Here is a 21609-nt window from a genome sequence, read left to right as displayed (position 1 = left end):
CACAATATCAACTTGCACAGGTTTGTAATGACACATGCATACCCGTTCTCCCTCCCCTCAAAAAAATGCAGACAAACCCATCCGTACCCTAGCTCCACACACCAATCACCACTCTTCAGAGGCACACTGACAGCCAAGCTCTCCCTGCTGCAATTTCAGAGTTTGAGGGGCACATTTTAAGGGAAAAATCTGAAGCCTGCTAAAGACTCCGCAATTTGAGTCAGATTTTTTTGCTATTTAATAATAGCTATTTAATAATTTAATAACATCCAAAAAGGTTTCCAAAGGAGGTTGTGGAAGGCTTCAAAAATACAATAGAATCTTATTTGTACTGAGCCCCCTCCTTCCCCTCCCCACAGCACCTGTATATATGTATATATATATATTTGTATGTATTTTCTACTCTATTTTATTTGTACATATTTATTCTATTTATTTTATTTTTGTTAATATGTTTTATTTTGTTCTCTGTCTCCCCCTTCTAGACTGTGAGCCCATTGCTGGGTAGAGACCGTCTCTGTATGTTGCCAACTTGCACTTCCCAAGTACTTAGTAAATAAATACGATTGATTGATTGATTGCTCTGCACACAGTAAGTGCTCAATAAATACGATTGAATGAATGAATTTTATCTTGAGAAGCAGTGAGGCCTGGGGGAAAAAAACACATAAATGGGATCAGAGGACCCGATAAATTAAGTGACTTGCCCAAGGCCACACAGCAGGCAAGTGGCAGAGCCAGGATTAGAACCCGGGTCCTCAGATTCACAGGCTCCAATGCTCTTCTTTAAATTCCTTCAGCCCAGTGATTCTACATATGACCAGATGAGTTTCAAAATGATAAAGGCGGCTTCAGGCATCACCAGGAGTGCCCGAGAAATGGCCACTGTGGTACTTGCAATGGACTTCCCAAGCGCTTAGTACAGTGCTCTGCACATAGTAAGCGCTCAATAAATACGATTGATGATGATGATGATGACTAACCGCCTGAGGAAGGGAGGATAGTCACTGTTGGGCTACGAAATGAAGCCATGGCAGCAAAATCCTCCTCACACATCTTGATAGGAGGAGGAGCCTTTTCCCAGCCTCCAAAAGAGATAGTCTCCTTCGCGGAGAGGACAGGGTGAGGAGGGAAATACAGAAAGTCGCTCTCTTTCCATCTGTAAAATGTGGATTAAGACTGTGAGCTTCATGTGTGGCAGGGATTGTGTCCAACCTGATAACCCTATCCCAGCGCTTAGTCCAGCACCTGGCACATAATAAGTGCTTAACAATAACATAAAAACAAATAAAAAGAAAGCAAAAACTGCATAACTTCCTTTCAGCAGGGACGTGTGTGGGTGTGCGTTTGTTTTGAGGGGCCCTCAGACGTCACCAATTAGAAAACTGCTCTTTCCACAGAATGGCCGACGGACTTCTACAAGTCTGGCCATTCTCTGGATCGGTTCAGCTTTCTCAGTAGGTCAGAATAGGCCTGCTTTACAAAACCGGTTTATGCAAGTTTTCTTTTGGTTCCCTGTTCTTGGTAAACTCCCAGGATCTTAAGGTTTCTAAATCTGGCACAGTCTCTCCACAAAAACCACGTTCCCTGCCAGGATCCCAATCTGAACAAGTCAACATAGGCTACAGACCGATCTGCTCTCTGCCCGGGGTGTTTCTGAGGCGCTGGAGGTTGGGCTCCCAGTTTCTAGGGTCGGGATCCTAATGCCCGCAGTGCTTTACAGCTGGGGTAATAATAATAGTAATAATAATAATAATACTAGTAATGGTATCTTTTAAGCTCTTCCTATATGCCAGGCACTGTACAAAGTGCTGGGGTGGATACAGGCAAATGGGGTTGGACACAGTCACTGTTTCACGTGAGGCTCACAGTCTCAGTCCCCCTTTTACAGATGAGGTAACTGAGGCCCAGAGAAGTGAAGTGACTTGCCCAAGGCCACACAGCAGACAAGAGGTGGAACTGGGATTAGAACTGACTCCCAAGCTCACGCTCTATCCACCACACACCCCCGCCCCCACCGTCCATCACCCCCCGCCTTACCTCCTTCCCCTCCCCACGGCACCTGTATATATGTTTGTACATATTTATTACTCTATTTATTTTACTTGTACATATTTATTCTATGTATTTTATTTTGTTAATATGTTTTGTTGTCTGTCTCCCCCTTCTAGACTGCGAGCCCGCTGTTGGGTAGGGACCGTCTCTAGATGTTGCCTTGTACTTCCCAAGTGCTTAGTACAGTGCTCTGCACACAGTAAGCGCTCAATAAATATGATTGAATGAATGAATGAATACACCATGCTGTTCCCCACTTCACGAATGCCCCAGGACTTGGTAACCCCGAAGCGACCGGGGAAGCCCCCAGGTATCAGTGAGTGGATAACTCAGGGGTTGGAAGAAATGCCAACTGCCCCTAGGGCAGTGAGTCCCCATCTTGCCAGTTCCCTCCAAACAGGGAGCCAGTATCTACTTTGCTCAAGGTTTGAAAGGCAACAGTGGAGAAGCCGTGTGGCCTAGTGGAACTAGCACAGACCTGGGTTCTAATTCCAGCCCTGCCACTTGTCTGCTGTGTGACCTTAGGCAAGTCACTTCGCTTCTTCTGGGCATGTTACTCCCCTCTTCAAAAATCTCCATTGGCTACCAATCAATCTGCGCATCAGGCAGAAACTCCTCACCCTGGGCTTCCAGGCTGTCCATCACTTCGCCCCCTCCTACCTCACCTCCCTTCTCTCCTTCTCCAGCCCAGCCCGCACCCTCCACTCCTCTGCCGCTGCTAACCTCCTCACCGTACCTCGTTCTCACCCGTCCCGCCATCGACCCCCGGCCCAAGTCATCCCCCTGGCCTGGAATGGCCTCCCTCTGCACATCCGCCAACCTCTCTTCCTCCCTTCAAAGCCCTACTGAGAGCTCACCTCCTCCAGGAGGCCTTCCCACACTGAGTCCCCTCTTTCCTCTCCCCCTCCCCATTTTCATTCATTCATTCATTCATATTTATTGAGCACTTACGGTGTGCAGAGCACTGTACTAAGCGCTTGGGAAGTACAAGTTGGCAACATATAGAGACGGTCCCTACCCAACAGCAGGCTCACAGTCTAGAAGGGGGAGACAGAGAACAAAACAAAACATATTGACAAAATAAGACTATGTACAAGTAAAATACATATTTTACCTCCTTCCCCTCTCCACAGCACCTGTATATATGCTTGTACATATTACTCTATTTTACTTGTACATATTTACTATTCTATTTATTTTGTTGATATGTTTTGTTTTGTTGTCTGTCTCCCCCTTCTAGACTGTGAGCCTGCTGTTGGGTAGGGACCGTCTCTATAAGTTGACAACTTGTACTTCCCCAGTGCTTAGTATAGTGCTCTGCACCCAGTAAGCGCTCAATAAATACGATTGAATGAATGAATTAATTCTCTGTGCCTCAATCTGCAAAATGGGGACTGAGAATTGGAGTCCTTTGTGGGACAAGGACTGTGTCCAATCAGATAATCTTGTAGTAATAATAATAATAATTGTGGTACTGTTAAGTGCTTACTATGTGCCAGGCACTGTACTAAGCGCTGGGGTGGTGTAATGCAGGAGCTTAGCTCCAAGCAGATTCATTCTGGATTCGGTGAGACCGAAGAAAGAGAGAGGAGCCTTTGCAATGGGGTTCATATCACCTTTAATCTCACGGCGGCCCGTCGAGGTCCCGGTGCACGGGACATCCGTGGAGCATCCGCATCGCAACAGGTGTGGGGCAGGCTTTTGTAAATCAAATCAAATCAATCGTATTTATTGAGTGCTTACTGTGTGCCGAGCACGGTACTAAGCGCTTGGGAAGTACAAGTTGGCAACATATATATACAGAATATATATACACATATTTATACAGAACCGGACAAATGTGGCCGCTTGCCAAAGGCTTATCTAAGGCCTACGTAAGTGTGGCGCAGTTAGAAATATACGGCGCGTGAGCAGAAAGCAGAGCAAGGAATTCTAGGTATCATAAGAAAGCAAGGAATTCTGGATATCACAACAAAGCGAGGGATTCTGGATATCGCAGTATTCCGTGGACATACAGGTGGATACCAGTAAATCGGGTTGGACACAGTCCCTGTCCCACGTGGGGCTCACAGTCTCAATCTCCATTTTGCAGATGAAGTAACTGAGGCACAGAGAAGGGAAGTGACTTGCTCACGGTCACACAGCAGACAAGTGGTGGAGTCGGAATTAGAACCCCGGTCCTCCTGAATTCTAGGCCTGTGTGCTTTCCATTAGACCAGGCTGCTTCTACCCCAGTGCTTAGAACAGTGTTTGGCACGTAGTAAAAAACAACACAAAAAAACCAATAGCTATATAACTATAGTTTATTTTATAAAGCCCTCCCTCCGCAGAGAAGCAGCGTGGCTCAGTGGAAAGAGCCCGGGCTTTGGAGTCAGGGGTCATGGGTTTGAATCCCGGCTCTGCCAACTGTCAGCTGTGTGACTTTGGGCAAGTCACTTAACTTCTCTGGGCCTCAGTTCCCTCATCTGTAAAATGGGGATTAAGACTGTGAGGCCCCCGTGGGACAACCTGATCTCCTTGTAATCTCCCCAGAGCTTAGTACAGTGCTTTGCACATAGTAAGCGCTTAATAAATGCCATCATTATTAAACTAAATCTTAAAGTCGACCCAGGAATAGCCACCCAACCCTGACCCGGAATTTGTTCCTAGTTGAAACCCAGGTTGATTACTGTCCATTGAACCCACTGTTCAACCTCCCAGAGAAGCTCCTCGGTGAACAAACTGTTCACAACCCACTGTGAAAACCAGCTTCCTACACCTGTGCCCTTCAGGACAGGTGCTCTGGCAGAATTCCTGGCAGGAATTCTGCTTCCCACCTCCGCTCCCTTCAGATGCCCAACATGGACTTCCTTCTCCTGGTGGCTCTGGGGTTTCCGCCCACTTTTCCCCGCCTTTCTCCTTGCCCAAATAATAATGACGATGGGATTTATTAAGCGCTTACTATGCGCAAAGCACTGTTTTCCTCCCCTGTAATTGGCAGTGCTCTAGCTGATGTCACCAGGTGAGGAGGAAGGAGTTTCTCTGCCTTAAAACCTTCTGGGCTTTTCCCTTTCCCAGATACATTCATTCGTTCAATCGCATTTATTGAGCGCTTACTGTGCTGTACTAAGTGCTTAGGTGCAGGGCTAGCTAAGCTGGGGGGGGTCACGCAGGCAAGCAAGTGCGCTTCCCCGAACAAAGCCTAAACCCATCTCCTTGCAAATGACAGAGACATGAGAAAGGGACCATCTACATCGTTTATTTATATTAATGTTGCTCTCCCCCCTAGACTGTAAGCTCACTGTGGGCAAGGAATGTGTCTATCAACTCTGTTGCACTCTACCAACTGCTTAGTCCAGTGGCCATACACAATAAGCACCCAATAAATACATCGATAATGATCTATTTCTTTTTACATTTTAAATGACCTTTTACAGCTCAGACACAACATGCCCTGAGCAGTATAATGGCTAAACACCAAAGCTCCCTGTAACACAGCTAGACTTTTCTTTACCGGCTCAACAATCAATCAATCAATCGTATTTATTGAGCGCTTACTGTGTGCAGAGCACTGTACTAAGCGTTTGGGAAGTACAAGTCGGCAACACATAGAGACAGTCCCTACCCAACAGCGGGCTCACAGTCTAGAAGGGGGAGACAGACAACAAAACCAAACATACTAACAAAATAAAATGAATAGATATGTACAAGATAAATAGAGTAATAAATATGTACAAACATATATACATATATACAGGTGCTGTGGGGAAGGGAAGGAGGAAAGATGGGGGAGATGGAGAGGGGGATGAGGGGGAGAGGAAGGAAGGGGCTCAGTTTTTCTCTGGTTCTTGTGAGCCAAATACTTAATTACAAGGAACTGAAGAACTGCTGAACATTTCAGTTGGTTCAAAAGCCCTGCCTCACGTAACCACATAACCACCGATGGCTTTTCTTATAATACTTTAAAAATAAGATTGTCAGGTAATCCTAATGTAACCATGTAATGTGGTTAAGTAGGATGCAGTGGGAAGAGCTTGGAATTAATAGACAGAGGACTAGTTCCAACTCTGTCACTGGCTAGCTGTGTGACTGTTGGCAAGTTACTTAACATCTCTGGCCCCTGGTTTCCTCTTTTTTTTTTAAAAAAAAAAAGCTGCCTCTTCTTACCTTGCAGGGATGTTACGAGGACAAAATGAGAAGTGTTATGAAAAGTACTTCTGAAAAGTAAGAAGTGCTCTACAAGTTCTATGAATGATTTTACTCTGCATGTAAATATTTTAAGGCTGCACTTATTTTCCATATTTTGTCAATTCTCAATTACTCAGGGCTGATTACGCAGCTTCTGGATTATTAATGCTCTTTCCTTCTTCCACTCCCCATTGCCTGCCTTCTGGCCACTTTATTAATAATCAGCGTCTCCACTGGAGAGAAAAAGGAAGAGAAAAAGGTGAAATCAAGTCAAAGTTTAAAAACTTTGGGGAGGAGGTTGAAGTACATAGATGCTCAATGAATACGATTGATTGATTGTTGGAAGATTTCATTCATCCAGGTTATTCCTGGATGACCCAATTACCACTGATAAGAGTGTGTTTAAAAAGAATGTCTACTGAGAGTCAAGGAAATATGTTTGTACATATTTATTACTGTTTGTACATATTTATTACTCTATTTATTTATTTATTTTACTTGTACATATCTATTCTATTTATTTTATTTTGCTAGTATGTTTGGTTTTGTTCTCTGTCTCCCCCTTTTAGACTGTGAGCCCACCGTTGGGTAGGGACTGTCTCTATATGTTGCCAACTTGTACTTCCCAAGCGCTTAGTACAGTGCTCTGCACACAGTAAGCGCTAAATAAATACGATTGATGATGATGATGAAGGAAATCTGTCCCATGAGATCCTTGGAAGCTATTTTTTTACCATCTTGAAACAGCCTCCCACTCAGTTACTCTTTGAAAATGGGAAGAAACAACATGGGATCCTTGGAAGCTATTTTTTTATCATCTTGAAACAGCCTCCCACTCAGTCACTCTTTGAAAATGGGAAGAAACAACATGGGAAGGGAATGTGTTCGTTATATTGGGGTCTCCCACATGATTAGGACATTCCTCTGCACTCAGTAAGCACTCAATAAATGTGATTGACACTTTCCCAAGCAAAGTGCACTGCACACAATAAATATTCAATAAACAGCACCAACTGAAGAGTACTTTCATGGATCCGCTGACTTTCCAATCTATTTTACATTGAAAAAATGATAAAGTTTGGCTGCAGTCCCACAGAACTGCAAGTCAACGGATAGGATTTCTTTTAATTTACAGAAAAAAATTAAAAGACTGGGGGAGGAGGGAAGAGAGAGAGGAGTACGAAACTGCTAGCAAACTTGGCAGTTCTTCTGACCTTTGGACACAGGATAGGAGGTTGCCATGCCACCTACCATGAATTTCGTCAGATAAAGCTGAATCTGAATAGACATTCTGGCGCCTTGTCAAATCATAAATTCGTTCTGAAGCATAAACCCCCGCCCCGACAAGAAAGTAGGTATTTTATAGACCACGTGAGGCCAATTAGGAATGGAGGGACAGTTCTAACAGGGGTTCAACCAATTTGAGACGTCTGGTTTGGAAATAAGGCCCAGCCTTCCTCCGTCATGTCAGGGGGCTCATCGGAGCGGAGAGTTTCCCTCGGGAAATGCTGCGTTTCGGCAGGAAGGGTCGGGAGGCGAGGAGGATCGGGGGCTCCTCACAGACCAGATCCTTGCCAAAGCCCAAGTATGTCACTGTGAACTGGCTTAAATGAGATGTTTAACATGGGAACCCAGTGTGAACGCCTGAACTACCGGAAGGCACTCTGATCCAAGACAGGAAGATTCCTAATCCATCTGACCGATGTACTTGTTCTACATGGAAGCAAACAATTTTTTAATTTTTAGGTAGGCCTTGCGATCCACGACAGGATGATTTTGAATCCACCTGATCGATGTAAGTATCTATTTATGGAAGCAAATTATTGTTTAATTTTTAGGGACGCTACTGGAGCTGCACAACAAATAGAATTTCGTTTAGAGCTAAAATGCAAACTCTTTAAAAATATAATCATTTCTTGAAATTTTTTTTAATCAATAAATGTTCTACCACTTAAATGTAGCTTGTACCAGTGCTTAGAACAGTGCCCAGTGCTTAGAACAGTGTCTAGCGCTTAGAACAGTGCTCTGCACATAGTAAGCGCTTAACAAATGCCATCATTATTATTATTATGTATTTTGTTAATGATGTGCATCTACCTTTACTTCTATTTATTCTGACGACTTGACACCTGTCCACATGTTTTGTTTTGTTGTCTGTCTCCCCCTTCTAGGCTGTGAGCCCACTGCTGGGTAGGGACCGTCTCTAGATGTTACCAACTTGGACTTCCCAAGCGCTTAGTACAGTGCTCTGCACACAGTAAGCGCTCAAATACGATTGAATGAATGATCATTTCATGAATTTTTTTTTAAAAAAATCAATAAATGTTCTATCACTTACATGTAGCTTGTACCAGCGCTTAGAACAGTGCTCTGCACATAGTAAGCACTTAATCAATTAATTAACAAATGCCATCGTTATTATTATTAATTTTGTTAATGATGTGCATCTGGCTTTATTTCTATTTATTCTGACGACTTGACACCCGTCCACATGTTTTGTTTTGTTGTCTGTCTCCCCCTTCTAGACCGTGAGCCCGCTGTTGGGTAGGGATCATCTCTATATGTTGCCAACTTGTACTTCCCAAGCGCTTAGTACAGTGCTCTGCACACAGTAAGCGCTCAATAAATACGACTGAATGAAGGAATGAATGAATGTAGCTTTCACAGCACTTAGATTGCATAAATGAAAAGATCTCTGCAACTCTTACATGTGGACTAACTAACCGCTGCTATTGCCTTTAGTTCAAAAGATCCCTGTACTTTCATCTCTTCATCTGTAACTATTTAAAATGTCAAACATGAAGAATTAACAGTCAAAAATTCTGCTATTTCTTGGGTGCTTACTGTGTGTACTCTATTTATTTATTTATTTTACTTGTACATATCTATTCTATTTATTTTATTTTGTTAGTATGTTTGGTTTTGTTCTCTGTCTCCCCCTTTTAGACTGTGAGCCCACTGTTGGGTAGGGACTGCCTCTATATGTTGCCAATTTGTACTTCCCAAGCACTTAGTACAGTGCTCTGCACATAGTAAGCGCTCAATAAATACGATTGATGATGATGATGATGTAAAGCATTGTACTAAGAGCTTTGGAGAGTACAATACAACAGAGCTGTATTGCCCTCCACAGATCCGCCAAACTAGCTCTCTTCCTCCCTTCGAAGCCTACTGACAGCTCACCTCCTCCAGAAAGCCTTCCCACACTGAGCCCCCTTTCTCCTCTCCTCCTCCCCATTCCCCCCACCCCGCTCTACCTCCTTTCCCTCCCCACAGCACTTGTATATATTTGTACAGATTTATTATTCTATTTTACTTGTTCATATTTACTACTCTATTTTGCTAACAATGTGCATAGAGCTATAATTCTCTATTTATTCCGACGATTTTGACACCTGTCTACATGTTTATTTTGTTGTCTGTCTCCCCCTTCTAGACTGTGAGCCCACTGTTGGGTAGGGACCGTCTCTATATGTTGCCAGCTTGTACTTCCCAAGCGCTTAGTACAGTGCTCTGCACCCAGCAAGCGCTCAATAAATACGATTGATTGATTGATTGATTGACAGGGACCGTGTCCAACCTGTTTAGCTTGTATCTACCCCAGGGCTTAGTACACTGCCTGGCACATAGTAAGCACTTAAAAAAAATACCATTAAAAAAAAAAAGAGTACAAATCCATATTACAAATCCCCCTGAGACTGATATACATCCTAAAATCATTCTCAATCAGCCTCAATTAGCATTGCCACTCAGTAAGCGCTCGATACATATTAGCAGCACTACTATAAATAGCAAGCGGTCAATACATATTAGTCCTGCTACTATAAGCGGGCAACCTCTTGCCATATATTGTCCGGAACCTGAATCACGCGGCTCCTCATTAAGAACGCAGCCTGGCACAAGAAATCAGGGATTTTCAGAGCTGGCCTACCTTTGGCAATTGCTCACCTTACCTTAGGGCTTTGAAAAAACCTCTGCTTGCTTTTAGCTTCCTGTGGCGAGCCGCAACCTCTGACTCAATCAATCAATCGTATTTATTGGGCGCTTACTGTGTGCAGAGCACTGTACTAAGCGCTTGGGCGACTGGCCAGCAAGAGCGCCGGGCTGAAGAACTCAGACAAAGGGCAGCCTTCCCAGGGAGACCTTCTGGTAACCATTCAACAGAGAAGATAAGGAACCGAATGATACATTTGAAGCAGCATGGCTCAGTGGAAAGAGCCCGGGCTTTGGAGTCAGAGGTCAGGGGTTCGAATCCCAGCTCTGCCACATGTCTGCTGTGTGACCTTGGGCAAGTCACTTAACTTCTCTGAGCCTCAGCTACCTCATCTGTAAAATGGGGATTGACTGTGAGCCCCACGTGGGACAATTTAATCACCTTGTATCCTCCCCAGCGCTTAGAACAGTGCTTTGCACATAGTAAGCGCTTAACAAATGCCATTATTATTATTATTTGGACAGGTGACTCAGTAAGCGATTACACTTCCTACTGATTTAGCTCCCCCAGCTAACAATGGGGTACCTGTTTCCTCTTAACATCTAATTCCAACAACTGGAGGCGGGGGGGACTCTATTCTCAGTCGTCCAGGTTTAATTTTAACTTGGTAATCGGAACCAACTCCCCGCCACCCTTGTTTAATGGTATTTGTTAAGCACATGGGGCTCACAGTCTCAATCCCCATTTTACAGGTGAGGTAACTGAGGCCCAGAGAAGTGGAGCCGGGTTTAGAATCCAGGTCCTTCCGACGTCCAGGCTCTTTCATGTGCCCAGTACAGTGCTCTGCACACACAGATGCTCACTAAGTGCAGTTAAATGCATCTAGGAGGCCCCACTAAATTCACCTCCTAGAACAAGGGCTGAATAGCTCCTTTACAGCACTTCTAATCATTCATTCAATCGTATTTATTGAGCACTTACTGTGTGCAAAGCACTGTCCTAAGCGCTTAGAAAGTACAATTCGGCAACAAATATAGAGACAATCTCTATATTTGTTTCTAAGAGAAGCAGCGTGGCACAGTAAATAATAATGGCATTTATTAAGTGCTTACTATGTGCAAAGCACTGTTCTAAGCGCTGGGGAGGTTACAAGGTGATCAGGCTGTCCCACGGGGGGCTCATAGTCTTAATCCCCCCTTTACAGATGAGGTAACTGAGGTCCAGAGAAGTGACTTGCCCAAAGTCACACAGCTGACGGAGCTGGGATTTGAACCCATGACCTCTGACTCCAAAGCCCGGGCTCTTTCCACTGAGCCAGGCTGCTTCTCTAAGTGGAAAGAGCCCGGGCTTTGGAGTCAGAGGTCATGGGCTCAAATCCCGACTCTGCCAACTGTCGGCTGTGTGACTTTGGGCAAGTCACTTCTCTGGGCCTCAGTTCCCTCATCTGCACAATGGGGATTAAGACCGTGAGCCCGCTGTGGGACAATCTGATCGCTTTGTAACCTCCCCAGCGCTTAGAACGGTGCTTTGCACATGGTAAGCGCTGAATAAATGCCAATATTATTACCCAACAACGGGCTCACGGTCTCCTTGCTTGCCTGCAGAGCCGGGATTAGAACCGAGGTCCTCTGACTCCAAAGGATGTACTCCCCAAGCGCTCAGTCCAGTGCTCTGCACACAATGAGCGCTCAATAAATACGATTGAATGAGTGAATGAATAAGGCCCGGGTTCCATCCTCTAAGCCACGCTGCTTCCCCTGACTTGCTGCGGTCAGTAAGTCCTTACCTGGTCGGAGGAGGTGTGGATGCGTCAGGGGGCTGGGCTGTCCCAGGTAGCGGTTTGGGATCTTTCTCTCTGGAATCGGCTGAAGGGAGAAATTCCGTTGGAAACATGTCCAGAAACCTAAAGGGAAAAAAGTACAGGGCGCTTAGTGGAGAGTCTCATCTGGAAAGTCTACAATAATCATACACTGCAGAGGAGCAGTTTGGAGGGAGGGCACTCCAGGCCGGAGGCAATCAATCAATCAATCAATCGTATTTATTGAGCGCTTACTGTGTGCACAGCACTGTACTAAGCGCTTGGGAAGTACAAGTTGGCAACATATATAGTCCCTACCCAACAGTGGGCTCACAGTCTACAAGGGGGAGACAGAGAACAAAACCAAACATACTCACAAAATAAAATAAATAGAATAGATATGTACAAGTAAAATAAATGGAGTAATAAATATGTACAAACATGTATACAGGTGCTGTGGGGAAGGGAAGGAGGTAAGATGGGGGGATGGAGAGGGGGAGGAGGGGGATGAGTGTGGGAAGGCCTCCTGGAGGAGGTGAGCTCTCAGCAGGGCCTTGAAGGGAGGAAGAGAGCGAGCTTGGCGGATGGGCGGAGGGATTGGGGGCATTCCGGGCCCGGGCGAGAGGTCGGCGGTGAGACAGACGCAACAATCCGGTCCTACTTTGAAGGCTTTGACACCAACTCCATTTATTGAGCACCTACTGTGTGTATAGTAGAGAAGAGCCCTACAGTGGAGAAGCAGCGCGGCTCAGTGGAAAGAGCCCGGGCCTTTGGAGTCGGAGGTCGTGAGTTCAGATCCCAGCTCTGCCGACTGTCAGCTGCGTGACTTTGGGCAAGTCGCTTCGCTTCTCTGGGCCTCGGTTACCTCATCTGGAAAATGGGGGATTAAGACTGTGAGCCCCCCGTGGGACAACCTCATCACCTTCAAGTCACTTTGGGGCGGGGGAGAGGGGCACCGAAAGCCCTCACTTATACTTAGTCAGAGGTCGTGGGTTCAAATCAATCAATCAATCAATCGTATTTATTGAGCGCTCAATAAATACGATTGAATGAATGAATGAATAAATGAATTTCTATTAATGGCCATCTCACCATCTAGACTGTAACCTAACCTGTACTTCCCAAGCGCTTAGTACAGTGCCCTGCACACAGTAAGTGCTCAATAAATACGATTGAATGAATAAGCTCCTTGTGGGCAGGGAACCATGTTCACCAATTGTTATACTGTACTCTCCCAAGCACTAGATACAGTTCTCTGCACACAGTACATGCTCAAGAAATGTAATAATAATAACGGTATTTGTTAAGCACTTACTTTGTGCCAAGCACTGTTCTAAACACTAAGGCAGATACATGGTAATCAGGTTGTCCTATGTGGGGCTCACAGTCTTCATCCCCATTTTACAGATGAGGTCACTGAGGCACAGATGTAGTAATAATAATGGTGGCATTTGTTAAGCACTTACTATGGGCAAAGCACTGTTCTAAGCGCTGGGGGGATACCAGGTGATCAGGTTGTCCCACGGGGGGGCTCACAGTCTTCATCCCCATTTTCCAGATGAGGGAACTGAGGCTCAGGGAAGTGAAGTGACTTGCCCTAAGTCACACAGCTGACGAGTGGCGGAGTCGGGATTAGAACCCATGACCCCTGACTCCCAAGCCCGGGCTTTTTCCACTGAGCCACGCTATGTGAATGATCGGCACACCCATCTCAGGGGTTATTGCTCCTCTGGGAATCAATCAGCAGTTGTTACCTTCCCACTGGAAGGATAAACCTCCCCAAATTCAAAATGACTACTAGGGCACACCCAGTTAGGACTTATAATAATAATAATGGCATTTATTAAGTGCTTACTATGTGCAAAGCACTGTTCTAAGCGCTGGGAAGGTTACAAGGTGATCAGGTTGTCCCACGAGGGGCTCACAGTCCATCCCCATTTTACAGATGAGGGAACTGAGGCCCAGAGAAGTGACTTGCCCAAAGACACACAGTGGTGGAGCAGGATTTGAACCCATGACCTCTGACTCCAAAGCCCGGGCTCTTTCCACTGAGCCACGCTGCTTCCTGCTATATGAGAAGTCTCGCCCTTCTTGGCATTTGATTCATTCATTCGATCGTATTTATTGAGCGCTTACTGTGTGCAGAGCACTGTACTAAGCGCTCGGAAAGTACAATTCGGCAACACATAGAGACGGTCCCTACCCGACAACGGGCTCACTGTCTAGAGGGGGGAGACGGACAACAAACCAAAACAAGTAGACAGGCGTCAATACCATCAAAATAGATTTTTGTTTTGTTTTGTTCTCTCTTTCCCCCTTCTAGACTGTGAGCCCACTGTTGGGTAGGGACTGTCTCTAGATGTTGCCGACTTGGACTTCCCAAGCGCTTAGTACAGTGCTCTGCACACAGTAAGCGCTCAATAAATACGACTGATGATGATGATGATGATAAATAGAATTATAGATATATATACACGTCATTAATAAAATAAATAGAGTAATAAATACATACAAATAGACACACTTGCTGTGGGAAGGGGAAGGGCAGAGGGAGGGAGTGGGGGTGGGGGGAAGGGGAGGAGGAGCAGAGGAAAAAGGGGGGCTCAGTCTGGGAAGGCCTCCTGGAGGAGGTGAGCTCTCAGCAGGGCATTCAGATTCCTTGTTTAGCTGCTTTCTTGGATTGGATTCCTCACACACTGTCCACATACTACTTTATATGTTGCCAACTTGGACTTCCCAAGCGCTTAGTACAGTGCTCTGCACACAGTAAGCGCTCAATAAATATGATTGATTGATTACTGAGAGCTCACCTCCTCCAGGAGGCCTTCCCAGACTGAGCCCCCTTTTTCCTCTCCTCCTCCCCATCCCCTCCGCCCTCCCTCCTTCCCCTCCCCACAGCACCTGTATACATATTTGTACAGATTTATTACTGTTTATTACTTGCACATATTTACTATTTATTCTAGACTGTTTACCCGCTGTTGGGTAGGGACTGTCTCTATATGTTGCCAACTTGTACTTCCCAAATGCTTAGTACAGTGCTCTGCACACAGTAAGCGCTCAATAAATACGATTGATTGAATGAATGAACGCACTGCTTAATAAATGCCATTATTAATACACATTAACAGTATTTGATTATTAATATATAATATTGATATTAAATTAATAATAATTATGTTGCCAACTTGTACTTCCCAAGAGCTTAGTAGAGTGCTCTGCAGACAGTAAGCGCTCAATAAATCCAATAGAATGAATGAATGCACTGCTTAATAAATGCCATTATTATTATTAACACACATCAATAGTATTGATTAGTATTAATATATAATATTGATATTAAATTAGTAATAATAACAATTATGTTGCCAACTTGTCCTTCCCAAGTGCTTAGTCCAGTGCTCTGCACACTGTAAGCGCTCAATACGATTGAATGAATCGAATGAACAGTGCCCGTAGTGGTAGTATTAATAATAATAATGGCATTTATTAAGCGCTTATTGTGTGCAAAGCACTGCTTAATAAATGCCATTATCATTACTATTAACACATATTAATAGCATTGATTATTTTTAGTATATATTGATATTGAATCGATAATAATATAAGTTATGTTGCCAACTTGGACTTCCCAAGCGCTTAGTCCAGTGCCCTGCACACAATTATTAACACATATTAATAGTATTGATTATTTTTAGTATATATTGATATGAAATTAATCATAATATAACAGTTATGTTGCCAACTTGGACTTCCCAAGCGCTTAGTCCAGTGCCCTGCACACAATTATTAACACATATTCATAGAATTAATTATTTTTAGTATATATTGATATGAAATTAATCATAGCATAACAATTATGTTGCCAACTTGGACTTCCCAAGCGCTTAGTCCAGTGCCCTGCACACAATCATTAACACATATTCACAGTATTGATTATTTTTAGTATATATCGATATGAAATTAATCATAACAGTTATGTTGCCAACTTGGACTTCCCAAGCGCTTAGTCCAGTGCCCTGCACACAATTATTAACACATATTAATAGCATTGATTATTTTTAGTATATATTGATATGAAATTAATCATAATATAACAGTTATGTTGCCAACTTGGACTTCCCAAGCGCTTAGTCCAGTGCCCTGCACACAATTATTAACACATATTAATAGTATTGATTATTTTTAGTATATATTGATATGAAATTAATCATAATATAACAGTTATGTTGCCAACTTGGACTTCCCAAGCGCTTAGTCCAGTGCCCTGCACACAATCATTAACACATATTCACAGTATTGATTATTTTTAGTATATATCGATATGAAATTAATCATAACAGTTATGTTGCCAACTTGGACTTCCCAAGCGCTTAGTCCAGTGCCCTGCACACAATTATTAACACATATTAATAGCACTGATTATTTTTAGTATACACTGATATGAAATTAATCATACTATAACAATTATGTTGCCAACTTGGACTTCCCAAGCGCTTAGTCCAGTGCCCTGCACACAATTATTAACACATATTAATAGCACTGATTTTTAGTATATATTGATATGAAATTAATCATAACATAACAATTATGTTGCCAACTTGGACTTCCCAAGCGCTTAGTCCAGTGCCCTGCACACAATTATTAACACATATTAATAGCACTGATTATTTTTAGTATACACTGATATGAAATTAATCATAATATAACAGTTATGTTGCCAACTTGGACTTCCCAAGCGCTTAGTCCAGTGCCCTGCACACAATTATTAACACATATTAATAGTATTGATTATTTTTACTATATATTGATATGAAATTAATCATAATATAACAGTTATGTTGCCAACTTCGACTTCCCAAGCGCTTAGTCCAGTGCCCTGCACACAATCATTAACACATATTCATAGTATTGATTATTTTTAGTATATATCGATATGAAATTAATCATAACAGTTATGTTGCCAACTTCGACTTCCCAAGCGCTTAGTCCAGTGCCCTGCACACAATTATTAACACATATTCATAGAATTAATTATTTTTAGTATATATTGATATAAAATTAATCATAACATAATTATGTTGCCAACTTGGACTTCCCAAGCGCTTAGTCCAGTGCCCTGCACACAATTATTAACACGTATTCATAGAATTATTTTTAGTATATATTGATATGAAATTAATCATAATATAACAGTTATGTTGCCAACTTGGACTTCCCAAGCGCTTAGTCCAGTGCCCTGCACACAATCATTAACACATATTCACAGTATTGATTATTTTTAGTATATATCGATATGAAATTAATCATAACAGTTATGTTGCCAACTTGGACTTCCCAAGCGCTTAGTCCAGTGCCCTGCACACAATTATTAACACATATTAATAGCACTGATTATTTTTAGCATATATTGATATGAAATTAATCATACTATAACAATTATGTTGCCAACTTGTACTTCCCAAGCGCTTAGTCCAGTGCCCTGCACACAATTATTAACACGTATTCATAGAATTAATTATTTTTAGTATATATCGATATGAAATTAATCATAACAATTATGTTGCCAACTTGGACTTCCCAAGCGCTTAGTCCAGTGCCCTGCGCACAATTAACAAGACATATTCACAGAGTTAATTATTTTTAGTATATATTGATATGAAATTAATCATAACATAATTATGTTGCCAACTTGTACTTCCCAAGCGCTTAGTCCAGCGCCCTGCACACCATTATTAACACATATTCATGGAATTAATTATTTTTAGTATATATTGATATGAAATTAATCATAATATAACAATTATGTTGCCAACTTGGACTTCCCAAGCGCTTAGTCCAGCGCCCTGCACACCATTATTAACACATATTCATGGAATTAATTATTTTTAGTAGATATTGATATGAAATTAATCATAATATAACAATTATGTTGCCAACTTGGACTTCCCAAGCGCTTAGTCCAGTGCCCTGCACACCGTTATTAACACATATTCATAGAATTGATTATTTTTAGTATATGTAGATATTAAATTAATAATAATATAGCAATTATGTTGCCAACTTGGACTTCCCAAGCGCTCAGTCCAGTGCCCTGCACACAGTAAGCGCTCAATAAAGACGACTGAATGAGTGAATGAATGAGTGAATGAATGAATACCGTTTTTAAAAGACAAAAAACGGGCGGGGGCGGGGGTCCTGACCTGAGATGGGGCGGCAGCGCGGCTGCGGCGGCATGGCGCCGGAGTCACGTGACCCTCGGGGCGGCGTTGCCGGGAAACCAACGCGCGCGCGCGCGCGCGGGGTCCTTCCTCTCCTCCCGGCGCTGAACAATGACGTAACGCTCGCGAGACTCCGCGGCCCCGCCCTTCTCCTTCTCGCGAGACCTCCGTCCGTCAGGAATGCCCGTCGCTGAAAGGGGACGGCGTCCGCGGTTCGGACGCGGCTCCACCTCGGGAGCGGGGCGGAACGGGGTGTGGTTGTTAGTGGAGGGAGATTGGGGTGAGGGAGGCGGAGCAGGCGGAGGGGCGGGCAGCCCTTTCTAGAAGGTTCCGGCCAGTGCGCAGGCGCGGGGGTCCTGAGGGGTGGGGGCCTGGGGTGACGTCGGCGTGCGGTCGGCGGGGCGCGTCAGTGGGCGGGTGGGAGGGCTCGGGGGCGGACGTGCGGCGCGGGGCTCCGCCGTCGAGTTGCCCGCTCGCCCTCTTCCCTCGCCCGCCGGACATGGACCCGCGCAAAGTGAGCGAGCTGCAGGCCTTCGTGAAGCTCTGCAAGCAGGAGCCGGGCCTCCTCCACGCCCCGGACCTGCGCTTCCTCCGAGAATGGGTCGAGAGGTATATAGAAATATAGAATATATGTTTATGTATATAGGAAATGAATATATCATACATGAATATAGTACGCAATATCATCATCAATCGTACTTATTGAGCGCTTACTATGTGCAGAGCGCTGTACTAAGCGCTTGGGAAGTACAAATTGGCAACAATATAATACAATATATATAATATATGTGTAATGAATATATTATATAATATTTTATGTATAATATATGTGTATATATGAATATGTATATGTGCTTGTACATGCTCTATTTATTTTACTTGTGCATATCTATTCTATTAATTTTATTTTGTTAGTCTGGTTTTGTTTTTGTACATATTTTTTGGTTTTTGGTTTTGTACATATTTATTACTCTTTACTTGTACATTTCTATCCTACTTATTTTATTTTGTTGGTATGTTTGGTTCTGTTCTCTGTCTCCCCCTTTTAGACTGTGAGCCCTCTGTTGGGTAGGGACTGTCTCTATGTGATGCCAATTTGGACTTCCCAAGCGCTTAGTACAGTGCTCTGCACATAGTAAGCGCTCAATAAATACGATTGATTGATTGATTTTGTTCTCCGTCTCCCCCTTTTAGACTGTGAGCCCGCTGTTGGGTAGGGACTGTCTCTAGATGTTGCCAATTTGGACTTCCCAAGCGCTTAGTACAGTGCTCTGCACATAGTAAGCGCTCAATAAATACGATTGATTGATTGATTGATTTTGTTCTCCGTCTCCCCCTTTTAGACTGTGAGCCCGCTGTTGGGTAGGGACTGTCTCTAGATGTTGCCAATTTGGACTTCCCAAGCGCTTAGTACAGTACTCTGCACATAGTAAGCGCTCAATAAATACGATTGATGATGATGAATATATATAATATATATAATGCTATATGTGTATATATATGAATATGAATATGTGTGTATGTTTGTACATATTTATTACTCTATTCATTTTACATGTACATATCTATTCTATTTATTTTATTTTATGTATATAAAATATACATAAATACACAAATATACATCCTTCCCATCCCCACAGCGCCTGTATATATGTATATATGTTTGTACAAATTTATTACTCTATTTTATTTGTGCATATTTATTCTATTTATTTTATTTTGTTAGTATGGTTGGTTTTGTTCTGTGTCTCCCCCTTTTAGACTGTGAGCCCGCTGTTGGGTAGGGACTGTCCCTATATGTTGCCAATTTGTACTTCCCAAGCGCTTAGTACAGTGCTCTGCACATAGTAAGCGCTCAATAAATACGATTGATTGATATGAATACATAATATATGTTTATGTATATATGAAATGAATATATAATATAATATATGTGTAATGAATATATTATATTATATCTATATATTTTACTTGTACATATCTATTCTATTTATTTTATTTTGTTAGTATGTTTGGTTTTGTTCTCCGTCTCCCCCTTCTAGACTGTGAGCCCACTGTCAGGTAGGGGCCAGCTCTAGATGTTGCCAACTTGGACTTCCCAAGCGCTTAGTACAGTGCTCTGCACACAGGAAGCGCTCAATAAATACGATTGATTGATTGATGGCATTTCTAGACTGTGAGCCCACTGTCGGGTAGGGACCGTCTCTGTATGTTGCCAACTTGTACTTCCCAAGCGCTTAGTACAGTGCTGTGCACACAGTAAGCGCTCAAATATGATTGATTGATTGATGGCATATCTAGACTGTGAGCCCACTGTCGGGTAGGGACCGTCTCTGTATGTTGCCAACTTGTACTTCCCAAGTGCTTACTCCAGTGCTCTGCACACAGTAAGCGCCTAATAAATGCGATTGACTGGTTAAGCGCTTACTATGTGCAAAGCACTGTTCTAAGTGCTGGGGAGGTACAATCAATCAATCAATCGTATTTATTGAGCGCTTACTGTGTGCAGAGCACTGTACTAAGCGCTTGGGAAGTACAAGGTGGCAACACATAGAGGCAGTCCCTACCCAACAGTGGGCTCACAGTCTAAAAGGGCGAGACAGGGAACAAAACCAAATATACTAACAAAATAAAATAGAGTAGATATGTACAAGCAAAGTAAATAAATAGAGTAATAAATATGTACAAACATATATACAGGTGCTGTGGGGAAGGGAAGGAGGTAAGATGGGGGGATGGAGGGGGGCGAGGGGGAGAGGAAGGACGGGGGGGATGGAGAGGGGGACGAGGGGGAGAGGAAGGAAGGGGCTCAGTCTGGGAAGGCCTCCTGGAGGAGGTGAGCTCTCAGCAGGGCCTTGAAGGGAGGAAGAGAGCTAGCTTGGCGGGTGGGCAGAGGGATTGGGGGCATTCCAGGCCCGGGGGATGACGTGGGCCGGGGGTCGATGGCGGGACAGGCGAGAACGAGGTACGGCGAGGAGATCAACGGTGGAGGAGCGGAGGGTGCGGGCTGGGCTGGAGAAGGACAGAAGGGAGGTGAGGTAGGAGGGGGCCAGGGGATGGATGGATGGACAGCCTGGAAGCCCAGGGGGAGGAGTTTCTGCCTGATGCGCAGATTGATTGGTAGCCTAGATTGATTTCTAGTCTGTGAGCCCACTGTTGGGTAGGGACTGTCTCTATATGTTGCCAACTTGTACTTCCCAAGCGCTTACTACAGTGCTCTGCACACAGTAAGCGCTCAATAAATACGATTGATTGATTAAGCGCTTACCATGTGCAAAGCACTGTTCTAAGCGCTGGGGAGGTTACAAGGTGATCAGGTTGTTCCACAGGGGGCTCGCAGTCTTAATCCCCATTTTACAGATGAGGGAACTGAGGCCCAGAGAAGCGAAGTGACTTGCCCAAAGTCACACAGCTAAGTGGCGGAGCTGGGATTT

General features: G+C 43.7%; 2 protein-coding genes across 2 annotated transcripts in view; one reads left to right on the top strand and one right to left on the bottom strand.

Moving 5' to 3' along the window:
- XPNPEP3 (X-prolyl aminopeptidase 3) overlaps positions 1-18220 on the bottom strand; it is a 55611-nt gene extending 37391 nt beyond the window's left edge. The window contains exons 1-2 of the mRNA XM_038756342.1: positions 18158-18220; positions 11943-12059 (exon numbers count right to left, since the gene is read on the bottom strand). Coding sequence (XP_038612270.1) covers positions 11943-12059; positions 18158-18191 — 151 coding nt within the window. The 5' untranslated portion in view covers positions 18192-18220. The remainder of the gene's footprint in view (positions 1-11942; positions 12060-18157) is intronic.
- Positions 18221-18636: 416 nt separating this feature from the next.
- The window catches only part of ST13 (ST13 Hsp70 interacting protein), a 40143-nt gene continuing 37170 nt past the window's right edge, over positions 18637-21609 (top strand). Inside the window, exon 1 of the mRNA XM_038756201.1 lies at positions 18637-18784. Coding sequence (XP_038612129.1) covers positions 18675-18784 — 110 coding nt within the window. The 5' untranslated portion in view covers positions 18637-18674. The remainder of the gene's footprint in view (positions 18785-21609) is intronic.

The sequence above is a fragment of the Tachyglossus aculeatus genome, chromosome 14 (assembly GCF_015852505.1).
Source record: "Tachyglossus aculeatus isolate mTacAcu1 chromosome 14, mTacAcu1.pri, whole genome shotgun sequence".
Classification (NCBI taxonomy): Eukaryota; Metazoa; Chordata; class Mammalia; order Monotremata; family Tachyglossidae; genus Tachyglossus; species Tachyglossus aculeatus.
This window is presented reverse-complemented; position numbering and strand designations above follow the sequence as displayed.